Below are 18,374 nucleotides of genomic sequence, written 5' to 3'. Positions count from 1 at the left end.
TCATGGTCAGAGATGGAAAGGGCAGGGAGTTAAGCTGGAGCTGAGGGCCTCGCACCTCTCCCAAACCAACTGAGCCCAGTACAGAGGAGCAAGCAGGAGGGTAACAACTCTTACAGCCCACGTGGGATTGAGTCCGTTTCTCGTCTCATTGGTTATATTTTCCGACAGATTCACCATCCAGCTTCAGATTCACCTCACCCGATTATAAACTTCTTCATGTCAGGGTCCATGTCTTTCTGTCCTCTTCTACTCTCAGCTGGTACAGTGCTCTGAACACAGCAGACATTCATTCAGTACAAGTATTGACTGACTGACATTTTTTATGGCATTTGTTTAGTGCTAATTATGTACCAGACACTGTACTGGATTGGATAAAACTGAGTCTGGCTGGACACAGTCCATGTCCCACATGGGGCTCACAGTCTTAATCTCTATTTTACAGTTGGGATAACTGAGGCACGGAGAAGTGAAGTGACTTGCCTAAGGCCACACAGTTGTCAAGTGGTGGAGCCGGGATTAGAAACCAGGTCCTTCTGATTCCCAGGCCCCTGCTCTAACCACTAGGCATACTACTTCTCAGTGAAGTGCAGAAAAGATGATGTCATTTCTCTCAGGATTGCTCAAGAAGGCTGCAGTGGCATATAACAGGGTCTCTCTGTTCCCCCTGCCATCTCTCTGCCTCTCTGATGTGACTCATCTCTTTCTCCTCACAGCTCTCCCCGACAACCAGCATGCACCTAATGACAATGTGAATGCAGTCTGGATTCCAAATCACCTCTTCTCTTCACTCCACCAAACCAGTCCAAAGCCAAGAAGCCCAGCCAATCAGCAGAGCGGAGACCTCGGTGACTAACTGCTCCAACCCCAGGGCCTGGACCCCATTTCAGGCCACTGGGGGCTCAGGAACAGGTGGGAACCACCATCCTCTCCTCCCCAGAACCCAAGCACTGCAGGTGGAGACATGCTGGGGTCTGTCACCCTCCTTCTCACCACCCTGCTCCCTGGTAAGTCGACTGCTTTTGCTCCACGTTAGCCCTGTCTGGAACTGCCTTCTTCTCCTCCTTCTCCTCCTCATCTTCCTCCTCATCATAGACATTTACTTTCTGTCCCCATCCCAGCTGGACAGACGGCACTCACCCTGGACCAGCCAATGGTCTCCATCACCAGACAGGCCAGGATGATCGCAAAGATCCCCTGCGAGTTTTCTGACAAGAGCATCAGGTACATCCATTGGTATCGCCAGCAGCCTGGGAAAGCTCCCCAGCGCCTACTCTACTATAACCTGGCCACATCTCAACCCACACAGGATGCAGGATTCAGTTCTGACAAATTCCATGCTTACAAGAGCAAAGAACAAAGCTGCATCCTGCAGGTCCAGAAATTGGGCACGAGTGATGCTGGCATATATTACTGCGCCAGCTGGGACTCCACGGTGACACAGGTCCCCTTGATATTCATACAAAAAGTCACTGTCCGCAGTTACCAGGAGCAAGGTCTGCCCCCAGCAGCTCCAGCCGTGACTCTCATCCCCTACTTCAGTCTTCTTGATAAACTATGAGGGCCCCCCGCTGTGAAAAGTTCTGTCCTGCCGCTCTTTTTCCAGAGAACAATCCCAGCGGCCCCACCAGTTTTAGCCAGAGGTTGGACACAGAGCACATTTCCAACTGTGCCTTTCTGAGACACTGGTGGCCTCCCAGTCCTGCTCTGCCTTAATAGATACCACCATCATCTCCGAGTAGTGGAATCATAGAAGGACACTCTATTTCTCATGTCATGTGGGCTCTGGAACAACCCAGCATCCTTCCTGAACCTCAATCACTCACCCAGGAACGCTCTGGGGCCTACATCTATAAGCTGAAAAACAACAACCACACTCAAATAGCTTTCCAAAGAACCTATTCCAGAGAGCGGAGAACTAAGGGTCAAAGGGTGGAGCAACTGCCCCTCACTGTGAACCTGGGCCCTCCTGAAACCCTCTACTCTCTCAGTTCCTCCTCCAACGATCAATCAATCAATCACCAGTAGTTACTAAGCACTTTCTGTGTGCGGAACACTGAACTACGTCCTAGGGAGAGTACCATATAGAAAGTGGACACAATTTTGCCCTTCACATAGACACTAAATGTAATTATTCATATGGAGAAGTGGCAGGGTATAAGTATATGTACATAAGTGCTTTGGTTTTAGGGGGTTGGAAGCGTATCAGAGTGCTTAGGGGAACAAACCCAAGTTCACTGGTCACACAGAAGGGAGGGAGAGTAGGGGAAGGAGATGAGGGATTTATCAGGGAAGACCTTCTGTAGAAAGTGCAGTTTTATTAGATCTTAAAAGATGGGGAGATTGGTGGTCTGATGAACAAGAAAGGGCAGGCAATTCCAGTCAGGAGAGATTGCATGAGCAAGTGGATGATGAGGGACATGAAATCAGGAACTAGTGAGTAGGATGGTGTTTGCAGAGGGAAGTGTGGGGGTTTGGCACTTATTGGGAGTGGAGTGAGGATGGAAGGTCTGGCAGAACGGATAGATTCCATCTAATGTTGGCATTTATTAAGTGCTTACTATGTGCAAAGCACTGTTCTAAGCACTGGGGAGCTTACAAGGTGATCAGGTTGTCCCATGGGGGGCTCACAGTTTTAATCCCCATTTTACAGATGAGGTAACTGATGTTCAGAGAAGTTAAGTCACTTGCCCAAAGTCACACAGCTGACAAGTGGCAGAGCCAGGATTTGAACCCATTTCCTCTCAGCCCATGCTCTTTCCACTGAGCCACGCTGCTTATCATAATCTAATTTCTAATTGTCAGTTATGACCCATCTCAGTAATTCCTCTGGCTTCTCCCCAGGTTCACATGCGAGGAGCCTGGGTGGTGGAGACAGAGATACTGTTCTCTGGCTTGGAATGCCCTGCCTCCTCAAATATGACAGACATCACTCTCTCCCCCTTCAAAGCCTTATTGAAGGCACATCTCCTCCAAGAGGCCTTCCCTGACTAAGTACACTCATTCCTCTCCTCCCACTCCCTTCTGGGTCACCCTGCCTTGCTCCCTTTGTTCTTCCCCCCTCGCAGCCCCAAAGCACTTTTGTACATATCTGTAATTTATTTATTTATGTTAATATTTGTCTCCCCCTCAAGACTGTAAGCTCATTATGGGCAGAGATTGTGTCTGTTTATTGTTGTAGTGTACTCTCCCAGGTGCTTAGTGCTCTGCACACAGTAGGTGCTCAATAAGTACGAGATTGAATAAATATGCCTGCACTGGACCTTCATGAGTACAACTTGGGTGTCAATAAAACCCAGAGTTGGTGCCCCAAACTATGAGGGCCAAGGTTCGAGGTCTCTTTGTTGTTCCCTCCCACAAGTCCCAGGGTCCTGGCATTGATACACTCAACCCTGCCTGGAAAAAAGTTGAATGCAGCCTGAAGGATGGAGCTTTGCAAGTGGCCAGCTGAACCTTTTCTGGTCTTTTATCCACAATCAATCAATCCATCAAGCAATAGAATTGACAGAATGCCTACAGCGCATAGGCATATTAAGCACGGTGCTTCTCCCTAACCTTTGCCTCCACCTCCTCCTTCCCACCTGTGCTACCTATGCTACCTGTTCCACAAAAACAAGAAAACGGGGAGAAAATGCAAAGAACAGATGGTGTAAAAAGAGTCTTAAATTGGTGGGGGAGAGAAATGAGATAGATGCAGCTTCCCTTCCTCCTCCCAGCCCTCCCCCAAGGCCAATAAGCATGGAGTTACCATGTGATAGCACCCAGGTTACCTCAATCACCTTTCCCCTCCGCCCCCTCTTTCCAGTAACAAGAAGCCAAGTCAATCAGCCGAGTGGAGATCTTGGTGACTCACCAATCCAACCTCAAGGCCCCGGCCACACTACAGAACACTTGGGGATCAGAACAGGTGGGAACCACCATCATCTCCTCTTCACTTCCTCTTCAGAGCCCCAAGCACTGCAAGCGGAGACATGCTGGGGTCTGTCACCCTCCTTCTCGCCACCCTGCTCCCTGGTAAGTCGCCTGCTTTAATCCTGGGTTATCTCAGCCTAAAATTGTCTCTTTAATCTCCTACTCCTCCTCTCCGTCCTCACCACAGTGATTTGTTTTCTGCTCCCACTGCAGCTGGCCAGACAGCGCTCACCATGGACCAGCCAATGATTTCTGTCACAGGACAGGCCAGGTCAGTAGCATCATTTCTCTGTGAGTTTTCCAACCGAAGGACCTCCTACATCCACTGGTATCGCCAGCAGCCTGGGAAGGCTCCCCAGCGCCTGCTCTACTATAACATGGATACGTCTCAACACAAGCTGGATGCGGGATTCAGCTCAGACAAATTCTATGTGGACAAGAGTAAAGATCAAAAATGTTCCCTGAGGGTACGGAAATTGGAAATGAATGATGCTGGCACCTATTACTGTGCTAGCTGGGACTCCACAGTGACACAGGTCCCTCTGCCTCTCATACAAAAAACTGCTGTCTGTGGTCTCCAGTGGCAAGTTGTGCCTCTGCAAAGCTCCAGCACTGAATCTCACCCTCTACTTCAGTCTTCTTGACATCCTAAGTTGGGCCCCGATTTTGTTTCTGGAGCAAACCGTTCCATCCAGCAGCTCTTTCTCTGCAGACAAACCCCAGCAGCCCCATGCATCTTAGCCAGAGGTTGGGCACAGAGCACAGTTTCCACCATCCTCTTTGTAGTTGTTGGTGACCTCCTAGTCTTTCTCTGCCAGAGCAGATACCATCAACATCTCCAAGGGATGGGGTCTGCAGAAGTACAATCCGGCTCTCATGTTCCGAGGGCTCGGAGACAACCCACCATTCTCCCTGAACCCCACTTACCCACTCAGTCACTGCTCTTGCTAGCCATGGGGCCTAAACCTGAAGACTGACAGTAGACAACTCAGCTGGGCCCACCTACTCAGCTGCCTTTGCTCGGAATTTATTCTAGAGACCCTACAACTATGGTCAAAGGTTGGTCCCTCACTAGGCCCCCAGGGTGTCACAAAAAACCACTCCTCTCTCCTCCCCCATCAATCAATCAATAAAATTATTGAGCACTTAGTGTGTGCAGAACACTGAAATAAATGCTTGGGGGAGTATAATACAGTGGACAGGCATAATCTGGGCCCTCATGGGGCTTCCTGTACAGAAAGGGGAGACAGACATTAAGGTAAATTACAGCCAGGGAAATGGCAGAATGTTAGACAGGAATTTTGTCACAGTTTCTGTATTTTAACCACCCCAGTGCTCAGTACAGTAGTGGCACATAATAAGCTCTGAAAAAACACCACCACTATTTCATTTCTCTCAGGATTGCTCAAGAAGCCCGCAGTGACTTGTGTTGGGATCTCTTTGCTATCCCCGCCATCCCTCTATTTCTCTGAAGTGCCTCATCTCTTTCTCCTCCCAGCTCTCCCAGATGGCCAATAAGCACGTAGTGACCACGTGAACGCACTCTGGTACCCCCGTCACCTTTCTTCTGCACCCTTCCTTTACCACCCAAAAGAATAAAGCTCGGCCAATCAGCAGAGCAGAGACCTCAGTGACTCACTTCTCCAAACCCAGAGTACCCCATTCCACTTCAGAACACTTGGGGATTAGGAGCAGGTGGGAATCATCCTCCTCTCCTGCCCCGAACCCCAAGCACTGCAGGCGGAGACATGCTGGGTTATGTCCCCCTACTTCTCGCAGCCCTGCTCCCTGGTAAGTCGGCTACTTTCACCCTGGGTTAGCCTGGTCTTGAACTGCATTTCTTCCTTTTTGTCCTTCTCCAATGCCTCCTTTTCCTTCTCTTCCTGCTGCTCCTCATCCTCCTGCTCCTCCTCACCCAGACTTTTATTTTCTGTCACCATCACAGCAGGGCAAACGGCGATCACCATGGTGCAACCTGTGGTCTCCATCACCAGACAAGCCAGGAAGAGTGCAAAGATCCCTTGCGAGTTTTCTCAGAAAAGCATCACGTACATCCACTGGTATCATCAGCAGCCTGGGAAGGCTCTCCAGCGCCTGCTCTACTATCACCTGGACTCGTCTAAACAGACGATGAATGCAGGATTCAGTTCGAACAAATTCTATGCTTACATGAGCAAAGATCAAAGCTGCACCTTGGAGGTCCAGAACCTGGTCATGAGTGATGCTGGCATCTATTACTGTGCCAGCTGGGACTCCACAGTGATACAGGTCTCTCTGCTCTCCGTACAAAAATATCACTGTTGGTAGTTACCAGGAGCAAGACCTGCTCTCCACATCCCCCGCAGTGAATCTCTCCCCCTGCTTCAGTCTCCTTGGCAAACTATGAGGCCCAGGTGCAAATAGATTTGCCCTGCAGCTCTTTCTCTGGAGAACAATCCCATCAGCCCCCACCCACCTTAACCAGCGATTGAGCACAGAGCACAATTCCCACCTTCCCCTTCTCAAATATTGGTGGCCTCTCAGGCCCTCTCTGACTGAACAATGCTATAATTGTCTCCAAGCTGTAGGATCATGGAAGGACACTGTGGCTCTCATGACCTGTGGATTCTGGTGCAACCTAGCATTCTCCATGAGTCCCATCTACCCACCCAGGGATCACTCTGGGGCCTAAACTTGTAAACTGACAACCGATAACCTGGCTGGCACCCCACCACCACCCCATCCTACGCAGCCACAACTCCACGGTATCTATTCCAGGGACTCCAGAACTATGGGGAAAATGGTTGCTCAGTTGCCCTTTGCTGTGAGCCTGGGCCCTCTTGAAAACCTCTACTCTCTAGAACCCTCCTCAATCAGTCAATCAATCAATCAATACATCACTGGTAGTTAACACTTTCTTTATGCAGAACACTAATCTAAGCACTTGGAAGAGTACCATACAGTAGGTGGACACAATCCAGACCCTCACAGAGCTTAGTCTAGCAGGAGAGACAGAAAGGAAAATAAATTACACATAGTGGAAGGAATAGGCTATAAGGATATGTACAAAAGTACATAAGTTCTGTAGTGTTAGGGGGTGGGGTGAGTATCAAAGTGCTTAGTGAGAACAGACTCAAGTGCAGAGGTGACCGAGAAGGGAGGGAGAGTAGGGGAAGAAGATGAGAGATTAGTGAGGGCGGACTTCCTGGAGAAGGTATGATTTCATCGGGGCTTGAAAAATGGGGAGAGTGGTGACCTGATGGATGGGAAGGGACAGGCCCTTCCAGGCAGGAGAGATTGCATGAGCAGGAAGTGGTTGATGAGGTAGATGAGACTGAGGACTAGTGGGGATGATGGGGTTAGCAAAGCAAAGTGTGTGGTCTGGGCTGTAGTGGGAGAGGAGCGGAGGATGGAAGGTGAGGCAGAGAAAATCGATCTCCACTAATGTTCTGGCTGATATTTATGGGTCATCTTAGTGATTACTCTGTCTTCTCCCCAGGTTCACTAGCGAGGAGCCTGGGTTATGTAGCCAGAGCAGAGCACTGTTTTCTGGTGATGGGCTTCAGATACCCACACTGAGCTCCCATGGGCACAATATGGTGGCAATACCATCCAGACTTGGTGAATTAAACCAGAAATGCCAAGATTCGAGGTCACACTTGGTGCTTCCTGCCCACATGTCCCAGGCTTTGGGCAGAGATAAGCTCATGCTGGCCTCTAACCTGAAGGAAGGAGGTTTCCAATCAATCAATCAATCCATCAAGCAATATTATTGACAGAATGCTTATGGTGCACAGGTCACTGTACTAAGCACAGTGTTTCACCCCAACTTTTCCCTCCATATTCTCATTCCCATTTCCCTATGTTACCTGTGCTCCCAAAGCAAGAAAGCTTGGAGACGATGAGAAGAAAAGACAGTGTGAAAGAGGTCTTGAATTGGTGGTAGAGAGAAATGAGATAGATTCATTTTCCCTTTCTCTTCCCAGTCTTCCCCTGTGACCAGTAAGCATGTAGTTACCATGTGATAGCACCCGAGTTACCGCAAACACCTTTCCCATCTGTCCCCTCATTCAAGTCACAAAGAGTCCAGCCAATCAGCAGAGAGGATATGTCAGTGACTCATCCCATCAAACCCATGCACCTTAGTTAGAGGTTGGGCATAGAGCATAGAGCACATTTGCCACCACCTCCTCCTCAGCTGCTGGTGGCCTCCAAGTCTTGCTATTCCAGAGTGTACACCACAGTCATCTCCAAGGGATAGGGCCTGTGGAAAGGCTCTCTGGTTCTCATATCCCCTGGGCTCAAATACATCTGTGAAACTCATCCACCCACTCAGTGATGGGGTGGCAATTACTGCTACTGCCCATTTTGGGCCCTAAACCTGAAGACTGACAACCTACAGCACGCTGGGCTCACCTATTTTGCTCCCTTTGCTTGGAACCTATTCCAGAGACCCTAGAAGTTTGGTCAAAGGACGGACAAATTGCCCCTCACTAGGCCCTCAGGCTACCCCCAAAAGCAATCCTCTCTCCTTCCCACATCAATCAGTCAATCAGTTATTCACTGGTAGATACTGAGCATTTACTGTATGCAGAACACTGAACTAAATGACTGGGAGAGTACAGTAGACAAACACAATCCTGGCCCTCAAAGGAACTAGCAACCCAGAAAGGGGAGACAGATCTTAAAATGAAGATACAAATACAGATAAGGAAAATGGCAGAATACGGGACAGGGATTTTTTTCACACCTGATCAAGTTTAATCCACCCCTGCAGTCAATTCAGTGATTGGCACATAGTAAGCTCTTAACAAACACCACCATTGTTACCATATTATCCTTATTATTTTCACTGGGAGTCCTTCATGTCCAGAGATGGGAGGGGGAGGGCAAGGAAAGGTTGGACCTCAAGATCCCCCACTCTCTTTCAAAACACATCAAGCACTGGAGAGAATTAAGTAGGAGAGTCTGACTCTCACAACCCACCTGGAACTGGATGAAATGAGAAAGTTCTGAGTCCCTGTTTCTCTCCTCAATAGTTCTATTTTCTAATTCTCCATCCAGCATTAGATTCACCACACCACACCCTCCCTTCAAAAAACTTCTTCAAATCACTGTCCGTGTCTTTCTGTATTCTTTATCTCTCACCGAGTACAGAGCTCTGAAAATGTAGGCATTTATATTGATGTTATTGTAGCCTGTTATTTGTTTTGATGTCTGCCTCCCCTCTTCTAGACTGTAAGCCTGTTTTGGGCAGGGCTTGTCTCTATTGATGAATTGTACTTTCCAAGCTCTTAGTACAGTGCTGTACACACAGTAAGTGCTCAATAAATACAGTTGAATGAATAAATTCAGTACATACTATTGACTGACTTACATTTCAGTGGAGTGTAGATAAAATCTTGTCATTTCTCTCAGGATTGCTAAAGAAGCCTACAGTAGTATATGATGGGATCTCTCTGCCTCTCTGCCATGCCTCATCTCTTTCCCCTCCCAGCACCCTCCATGGCCAACAAGCGTTCAGTCATAATGTGATCGCACTTCAATATACCAATCACATCTCCCCTCTGGCCTCCAGCCCGGTCAAAAGAAAGAAGCCCAGCCTATCAGCAGAGCGAATACCATGGTGACTCACCTCTCCAACCCGAGGGTCTCCGATCTTACTTCAGAACACTTGGGACTCAGGGTCAGGTGGGAACCATCATCCTCTTCTCCTTGACTCCTATTCGAAGCCCCAAAAGTGGCAGGCAGAAACATGCTGGGATCTATCACTCTCCTTCTTGCCGCCCTGCTCCCTGGTAAGTTGGCTGCTTTCACCATGAGTTAGTCTACCTAGAGCTGCATTGTCCTCCTCCTTCTCCTGCTCCATCTCCTCCTATTCCTCTTTCTCCTCCTCCTCCTTCTCACCACAGACATATCCTTTCTGTCTTCATCCCAGCAGGCCAGACAGCACTCACCATGGACCAGCCAATGGTCTCCATCACCAGACAGGCCAGGAAGTCTGCAAAAATCCCCTGCGAGCTTTCTCAGAAAAGCATCACATACATCCACTGGTATCGCCAGCAGCCTGGGAAGGCTCCCCAGCGCCTGCTCTACTATGACCTGGCCACATCGAAACAGACGTTGGATGCGGGATTCAGTTCAGACAAATTCCATGCTTACAAGACTAAAGATCAAAGCTGCACCCTGATGATTGAGAAACTGGGCACGAATGATGCTGGCATCTATTACTGCGCCAGCTGGGACTCCACGGTGACACAGGTCCCTCAATTTCCCGTACAAAAAATCACAGTCTGTCGTCACTAGGAGCAAGGCCTGCTCCTGACAGCTCCAGTAGTGAACCTCAGCCCCTCTTCGGTAACCTATGAGGATCTCCTGGGGCAAACAGATCAGTCCTGCATTTTTTTTTCTAGAGAACAATCCCAGCAGCCTCACCCATGTTAACCAGGGGTTGGGCACAGGGCACAGTTCTGACTGTGCCTTTGTCAGACATCGGTGGCCTCCAAGGCCTGCTCTCCTTAACAGATGCCACCATTATCTCCAAGCAGTGGGATTGTGAAAGAGCATTATCTCTCATGTCCTGTGGGCTCTGGACAATTCAGCATCCTTCCTGAGTCCCAACGATCCATCCAAGGATCACTCTAGAGCCTAAACCTGTAAACTCCTGTCTGGTACCTCCCACACAGCCATCTTTCCACGGAACCTATTCCAGAGAGCCAAGAACTAAGGGTCAAAGGGAGGAGCAGCTGCCCCTCTCTGTGAGGTTCGTTCAGTTTTCAATTGGCTTCTCCACCTCCTACTCTTCCTCCCCATCCTCCCCATGGTGATTTACTTTCTGCCCCCACTGCAACTGGCCAGACAGTGCTCCACATGGACCAGCCAATGCTCTCCATCACCCAACAGCCTGGATCATTGGCATTTTTTTCTCTTCAAGTTTTCTGATCCAAAGACAGTCTACATCCACAGGTATCACCAAGAGCCTGGAAAGGCTCCCCAGCGACTGCTCTATATGAACCTGGCCACATCTCAACGTGCAATGGAGGCAGGATTCAGTCGTACAAATTCTATGCTTACAAGGCCAAAGATCAAACCTGTACCCTGCGGCTAAAGAAACTGGACTTGAGCGATGCTGGAATCTATTATTGTGCAAACTGGAACTCCCCAGTGGCACAGGTCCCTCTGCCCCTCCTACAAAGAGTCACTGTCTCTGATCACCAAAGAGCAGGCCCTGCCCCCCATCACAGCTCCAGCACTGAATCTCACCCTCTTCTTCAGCCTCTTTGGCAAACTAAGTTTAGTCCGATTTGGTTGCTGGAGCAAACTACTCCATTCTGCAGCTCTTTCTCTGCAGACCAACCTCAGCAGCCCCAGCCAGCTTAGTCAGAGGTTGGGCACAGAACACAATTCCCACTCTTCCCTTCTCAGATGCTGGTGACCTCCCAGTCTTGCTCTGGCAGTGCAGACACCATAATCTTATTCAAGGTTTGGGGTCTGTGGAAGGATCATATTTGGTGGTCTTGGAGACAACCCATTATCCTCCCAGAACCCCAAGGGCAGTCACTGCTGTTGCCCGCTCTGGGACCTAAACCTGAAGACTGACAATCAAAGGCCCAGCTGGACTGAGCTACTTGGCTCCCTTTGCTCAGAATTTATTCCGGAGACTCTAGAACACTGGTCAAAGTGTGGACCAATTGCCCCTCATTAGGTCCCCAGGCTATCCCAAAAAAGCACTCCTCTCCCCTTCCCACATCAATCAGTCATTGAGCACTTACTGTGGGCTGTTATTGAGTTGTTGGTAGTTATTGAGCACTTACCGTGGGCAGAAAACTGAACTAAATGCTTAGTATGCTACACAAACCCAACTCTGGTCCTCCAGGAGCTTGAAGTCCACATCGGGGAGACAGACATTAAAATAAATTACAGATAAGGAAAATGGCAGAATACGGAATATGGGACAGGGATTTGTCACACCTGTTCTTATTTTATCCACCACCGTGCTCGATAAAGTCCTTGGCACATGGTAAGCTCTTAACAAACATTACCATTATTACCATTATTAGTAGTAGACTGAGACCCCTTACTGGCCACTGATGGGAGGAGAAGGCCAAGAAATGGGGTTGGAGCTCAGGAGCTCCCAACCTCTCCCAGAACCAATCAAGCCCTGCAGAGAAGCAAGAGGGAGATTCACGACTCTCACAGCCCACCTGGAACTGGATGAAAGGAGAAAGATCTGAGACTCCATTTCTTTTGTCATTAGTTATATTCTCTGACTGATTCTCCATCCAGCATTGGCTTGACCCCACCCAATTATAAATTCCTTCAACTCAAGATCCGTGTTCCTTCAACACGGTTTTCAGTCCTCTTTTAGGCTCACCCAGTACAGTGCTCTGAACACAGCAGGCATTGAGTACATACTATTGACTGACTGACATTTCAGTGAAGTGCAGACAAGATCAAGTCACTTCTTCCAGGATTGCTCAATAAGCCTGCAGTGGCGTGTGACGGGTTCTCTCTGCTGCTCCTGCTATCTCTCTGCCATGCCTCATCTCTTTCTCCTCCCAGTTCTTCCCCGTGGCCAACAAGCATTCAGCCATGATGTGATCACACTTCCATACACCAATCACATCTCCCCTCTGTCCCCACAGCCCAGTAAAAAAAAAAGTGCAGCCAGTCAGTGGAACAGGTGCCTTGTTGACTCACCTCTCCAACCCTAGGGTCCCTGGTCCCACTTCAGAACAATTGGGAACCAGAGTCAGGTAGGACCTTGCTTCCTCCACAGAGCCCTGAGCGCTACAGGTGGAATCATGCTGGGGTCTGTCACCCTCCTTCTCGCCATCCTGCTCCCTGGTAAGTCGGCTGCTTTTGCCACAGATTAGCTCTATCTGGAGCTACGGTCTCCTCTTCCTTCTCCTGCTCCATCTTCTCCTATTCATCCTCTTCCTTCTCCTCCTCCTCCTCCTCACCATAGACTTTTACTTTCTGCCCCCATCACAGCAGGCCAGACAGCGCTCACCGTGGACCAGCCAATGGTCTCCATCACCAGACAGGCCGGGAAGTCTGCAAAAATCCCCTGCGAGCTTTCTCAGAAAAGCATCACATACATCCACTGGTATCGCCAGCAGCCTGGGAAGGCTCCCCAGCGCCTGCTCTACTATAACCTGGGCATATCAAAACAGACGTTGGATGCAGGATTCAGTTCGGACAAATTCTATGCTTACAAGAACAATGAACAAAGCTGTATTCTGGTGGTCCAGAAACTGGGCATGAGTGATACTGGCATCTATTACTGTGCCAGCTGGGACTCCACGGTGACACAGCTGCCTCTATTCCCCGTACAAAAAAGTCACAGTCTGTGGTCACCAGGAGCAACTTCTGGCCCCGACGGATCCAGCAGTGAACAACAGCCCCTGCTTCAGTCTCCTTGGTAAACTATGATGCATTCCCCAGGACAAACAGATCTATCCTGAAGGTCTTTCCATGCAGACTTTCCCTAACCCCAGCAGACCCAATCACTTTAGCCAGAGGTTGGGCACAGAGTACAATTCCCACCACGCCTTTCTCAGACATGGATGGCCTCTCAGTCCTGCTGTGCCTTAACAGTCACCACCATTGTCTATAAGCAGAAGGATCATGGTAGGACAATCTGGCTCTCATGTCCTGTGGACTCTGGGGCAAACCAGCATCCTCCCTGAGCCCCCTCCACCCACCCAGGGATCGTTCTGGAGTCTGGAGTCTAAACCTGTAAACTGACAGCAACAACCTGGCTGGGACCACCCATGCGGCCATCCTTCCATGGAACCTATTCCAGAGAGCCTAGAATTAAGGACCAAAGTGTGGGCCTTCCCGTAATCCTGTAATCTCTCAATCCTTCCTCAATCAATCGATCATTCCCAATAGCCATTGAGCGATTTCTGTGTGCAGAACGCTGAAGTAAGCACATGAGAGAGTACCATACAGTAGGTGGACACAATACCAACCCCGAGAGAGTTTACAGTCTAGCAATAGAGATAGATGTTGAAATGAATTAAACATATGGAGATGGAGCAGGGTATAAGTGCTGTGGTGTTTGGGGTTGAGGTGAGTACCAAAGTGCTTAGGCAGAAGAGACCCAAGTTCATTGGTGACACAGAAGGAAGGAGAGTAGGAGAAAAAGATGCGAGATTAGTCAGGAAAGACCTCCTGGAGAAGGCGGGCTTTTTTTAGGGCTTAAACGTTGGGGAAAGTGGTGGTCTAAGGGATAAGAAGGGGCAGGCATTTCCAGGAAGGAGGCATTGGTGAGCAAGAAATTGCTTGGCACATAGTAAGTGCTTAACAAATACCATTAAAAAAAAATAAATGGATGATGAGGGAGATGAGATCGAGGCCCAGTGAGTAGGATGATGTTATCAGAGTGAATAATAATAATAATGATGGCATTTGTTAAGTGCTTACTATGTGCAAAGCACTGTTCTAAGCACTGGGGTAGATACAAGGTTAGCAGGTTGTCCCACGTGGGGCTCACAGTCTTAGTCCCCATTTTACAGATGAGGTAACTGAGGCACAGAGAAGTTAAGTAACTTGCCCAAAGCATACGGCTGACCAATGGTGGAGCCAGGATTCGAACCCATGACCTCTGACTCCAGAGTCCATGCTCTTTCCACTAAGCCACGCTGCTTCTCTGGGCTGTAGTGGAAGAGGAGCGAGGATGCAAGTTGGGGCAGAGCAGATCAATCCCCTCTAATGTCCCTGCTGCCATTTAAGAGTCATCTCAGGGATTCCTCTGCCTTCTACCCAGGTTCACTGGGTGGTGAAGCCAGAGCAGAGCACTGTTCTCTGGTGATGGATTTCAAAAGCCTACACTGAGCCCCCATGGGCATAACTTGGGGGTTAATAACACCCAGAGCTAGTACACTAAACCAGAAATGCCAATGATCAAGGTCTAATTTGGTGCCTCCTGTCCACATGTTCCAGGGTCTGGGCATCGATACCCTCATCCCGTTCCCAAAAGAAGTACAGTCCAGACTAAGGGATGGCGGTTTGCAAGTGGCCAACTGAACCTGTTCTGCTCTTTCATCTGCTGTCAATCAATCCATCCAGTAGTACTAACAACAGAACACCTACTGGGGCACAGGACACTGTACTAACCTTTCTCTCCACCTTCTCATTCCCATTTCCCTCTATTACCTGTGCCCTGAAAACAAGAAAATTGGGAGAAAATGAGTAGAAATGACATTGTGAATGCAGGCTTGAATTGGTGGTGAAGAGAAATGAAATAGATGCATCTCCCCTTTCTCTTTCCAGCTCTCCTCCATGCCCAATAAGCATGTAGTTACCATGTGATAGCACCCAGGTTACCCCAATCACCTTTCCCCTCTGTCCCCTCATTCTAGTCACAAGAAGTTCAGCCAATCAGCACAGTGAAGACCTTGGTGACTCAGTGCTCCAACCCCAGGGTCCGCGGCCATACTACAGAACCTTTCAGAAGCAGGTCCTTTCCTCCCCAGAGCCCCCAAAACTGCAGGCGGAGACATGCTGGGCTCTGTCACCCTCCTTCTCACCGCCCTGTTCCCTGGTAAGTCAGCTACTTTCATCCTGGGTTAGCTCAGCTAACAATTGACTCCTCCACCTCCTATTCCTCCTCCTTGCCCTCATCACTGTGATTTGTTTTTTGCCCCCATTGCAGCTGGCCAGACAGCGCTCACCATGGACCAGCTGATGGTCTCCAACACCAAACAGGCCGGGTCAGTAGCATCATTTGTCTGTGAGCTTTCTGACCAAACTATCACCTCCATCCACTGGTATCGCCAGCAGCGTGGGAAGGGTCCCCAGCGACTGCTCTACTGTAACCTGGCCACATCTCAACCCACTCTGGATGGAGGATTCAGTGTCGATAAATTCTCTTCTTACAAGAGCAAAGATCATCAGTGTATCCTGAAAGTACGGAAGCTGAGCATGAGTGATGCCGGCACGTATTACTGTGCTGGGTGGGACTCCACAGTGCCACAAGTCCCTCCTCCCCTCATACAAAAAGTCACTGTCTATATTCACCAGGAGAAGGGCCTGCCCCCTGCACAGCGCCAGCACTGAATCTCGGCCTCTGTTTCAGGCTCCTTGGCAAGCTAAGCTTGTTCCCAGTTGGATTTCTGGTTCAAACAGGTCCGTTCTGCAGCTTTTCATGTGGGAAAAGTCTCAGCAGCCACACCCACCTTAGCCAGAGGTTGGGCACAAAGCACAATTCCCACCATCTGCTTCTCAGATGTTGATGGATTCCCAGTCTTGCTCTGGCAGAGCAGACACCACGATCATCTCCAAGGGATGGGTCGGTGAAAGGATATTCTGACTCATATCCCTTGGGCTCGGAGACATCCCAGTATCCTAAAGTGAATGCCATCCACTGCCCGCTCCAGGGCCTAAACCTGAAGAGTGCCAACCAACAACCCAGCTGGGCCCATCGACTCATCTCCCTTGGCTTGGAACTTATTCCAGAGGCTCTAGAAATCTGGTCAAAGGATGGACCAATTGTCCCTCACTAGGCCCCCAGGCTGTTCTGAAAACCACTCCTCTCTCCTTCCCACATCAATTGATCAATCGATCACTGGTAGTTCTTGAACACTTACTGTGTGCAGAACACTGAAATAAATGCTTGAGGAAGTTCAGTACAGCAGAGAGGCACAACCCCAGCCCTCAAGTAGCTTGCAGTCTAGTAAAGGGGATACAGACATTTAAATACATTACAGATAAGGAAAATGGCAGAATGTGGGACAGGGATTCTGTCACACCTGATTGTATTTAATCCACCTCAGCAGTCAATTTAATGCTTGGCACAAAGTGTGCTCTTATCAAACAACCCCATTATTACTACTATTATTAAGTACACTGGGAGTCCTTCATATCTGTAAATGGGACAGGGAGGGCAGGAAGTAAGCGGGCGAGTCACAACTCCCACAGACCACCGTTCATAGTCATTGTTGGCCTCCCAGTCTTGCTCTTAACAGACACTATCATCTTCTCCAAGCTGTCTCTTACTGCCCTGTGGGCTCTGGGACAACTCAGTATCCTCCCTGAGCCCCATCCACCTACCAAGGGATTGCTCTGGGCCTAAATTTATAAACTCACAACCTACAACCTGGTGGGGCCCAAACACATGGCCATCTTCCCCCAGAACCTATTCAAGAGACCCTAGAACAAAGGGTGAAGCAACTGACCCTTACTGTGAGCCTTGTCCCTCCTGAAAACCTCTACTCTCTCATCCCTCCTCCATCAATCAATCAATCACTGGTACTTATTGAGCAATTTCTATGTGCAGAACACTGAAGAAAGCACTTGGGAGAGTATAGACGCTTACAGTATAGTAAGAGGCACAACACTAAAATTAATTTCACACACAGAGAAGGAGCAGAGTATAAGGACATGTACACAAAGTGCGGTTGCATTGAGAGGTGAATGAGTATCAAAGTGCTTAGGGGGAAAAGACCCAAGTGCATAGGTTGCACAGGAGGGAGGGGACAGGAAGGAGAGGATAAGTTAGGAAGACCTCCTGGAGAAGGTGTGATTTTATTAGGGCATAAAAAATGGTAGAGTGGTGGTCTGATAGATAGGTCAGGGTGAGCACTCCCAGACAGGAGTGATTGGTGAGCAAGAAGTGGTTGATGAGGGAGATGAGATCAAGTCCTAGTGTTAGCAGAGTGAAGTGTGTTGGCTGGGCTGTAACGGGAGAGCAGCAAGGATAGAAGGAGGGGCAGAATGGATCGATCCCCTCTAATTCCTGACTTCCACTTATATGGATCATCTTAGTGATGCCTCTGCTTTCTCCCCAGGTTAACCTGCCAGGAGCCTGGTTGGAGGAACCGGAACAGAGCACTGTTCTCTGGTGATGGATTTATGGTCTCACTTGATTGCCCCTGCACACTTGTCTCAGGGTTTGGGCACTGATATGCTCATACCAACCTCAAAAGAAGTAGAGTTCAGCCTGAGGGATGGAGGTTTGCAAGTGGCCAGCCGAACCTGTTCTGGTCTTCCATCCATATCAATTAATCCATAAATCAAGTATATCAGCAGAAAGCATATGGTGCACAGGACACTGTACTGAGCAAGGCGCTTCTCCCTAACCTTTCTCTCCGCCTCCTCCTTCCCAATTTCCTATGCTATCTGTGTCCCCTAAAGCTAGAAACCCGGGAGAAAATGAGAAGAAAAACGGTGTGACAGAAGTCCTGAACTGGCTAGAGAGAGAAATGAGATAGATGCATCTTCCCTTTCTCCTCCCAGTCCTTTCCCATGGCCCATTAGCATCAAGTCACTATGTGATAGCACCCGGGTTACCCCAATCACCTTTCCCGTCCATTCCCTCATTCCAGTCACTAGAAGCCCAGCCAATTGGCAGAGTGGAGACCTCAGTGACTAGGGTCCCCGGGCCCATTTCAGACTACCTGGGGCTCAGGTACAGGTAGGAACCACCATCACCTCCTCATCATTCCTTCCCCAGAGCCCTGAGCATTGCAGGCAGAGAC

At 49.2% G+C, this 18,374-nt stretch overlaps 1 protein-coding gene and 5 gene segments (V, D, J or C); all 6 read left to right on the top strand.

The window, feature by feature from the left end:
• The first annotated feature begins 961 nt into the window (after positions 1-961).
• On the top strand, positions 962-1,558 carry LOC119941251. The segment is given in 2 exon segments: positions 962-1,004; positions 1,119-1,558. Coding segments are annotated over 2 exon segments (483 nt in total).
• A 2,410-nt stretch (positions 1,559-3,968) lies between these two features.
• LOC119941247 lies at positions 3,969-5,446 on the top strand. The segment is given in 3 exon segments: positions 3,969-4,011; positions 4,123-4,436; positions 5,408-5,446. Coding segments are annotated over 3 exon segments (396 nt in total).
• Positions 5,447-5,651: 205 nt separating this feature from the next.
• LOC119941239 lies at positions 5,652-9,518 on the top strand. Its single transcript, XM_038761615.1, has 4 exons — positions 5,652-5,700; positions 5,855-6,177; positions 8,928-9,039; positions 9,307-9,518. Exons 1-4 carry the CDS (start codon positions 5,658-5,660, stop codon positions 9,516-9,518), a joined length of 690 nt encoding a protein of 229 aa, XP_038617543.1. The 5' UTR covers positions 5,652-5,657.
• Positions 9,519-9,643: 125 nt separating this feature from the next.
• Positions 9,644-10,996, top strand: LOC119941234. The segment is given in 4 exon segments: positions 9,644-9,686; positions 9,827-10,140; positions 10,575-10,646; positions 10,838-10,996. Coding segments are annotated over 4 exon segments (588 nt in total).
• A 1,652-nt stretch (positions 10,997-12,648) lies between these two features.
• Positions 12,649-13,316, top strand: LOC119941229. The segment is given in 2 exon segments: positions 12,649-12,735; positions 12,883-13,316. Coding segments are annotated over 2 exon segments (477 nt in total).
• A 2,080-nt stretch (positions 13,317-15,396) lies between these two features.
• LOC119941224 lies at positions 15,397-15,954 on the top strand. The segment is given in 2 exon segments: positions 15,397-15,439; positions 15,551-15,954. Coding segments are annotated over 2 exon segments (447 nt in total).
• Positions 15,955-18,374: the final 2,420 nt, after the last annotated feature.

Source organism: Tachyglossus aculeatus, chromosome 2 (genome assembly GCF_015852505.1).
Source record: "Tachyglossus aculeatus isolate mTacAcu1 chromosome 2, mTacAcu1.pri, whole genome shotgun sequence".
Classification (NCBI taxonomy): Eukaryota; Metazoa; Chordata; class Mammalia; order Monotremata; family Tachyglossidae; genus Tachyglossus; species Tachyglossus aculeatus.
Note: the sequence above shows the minus strand (reverse complement) of the source record. Positions and strands in the feature narration are given on the sequence as shown.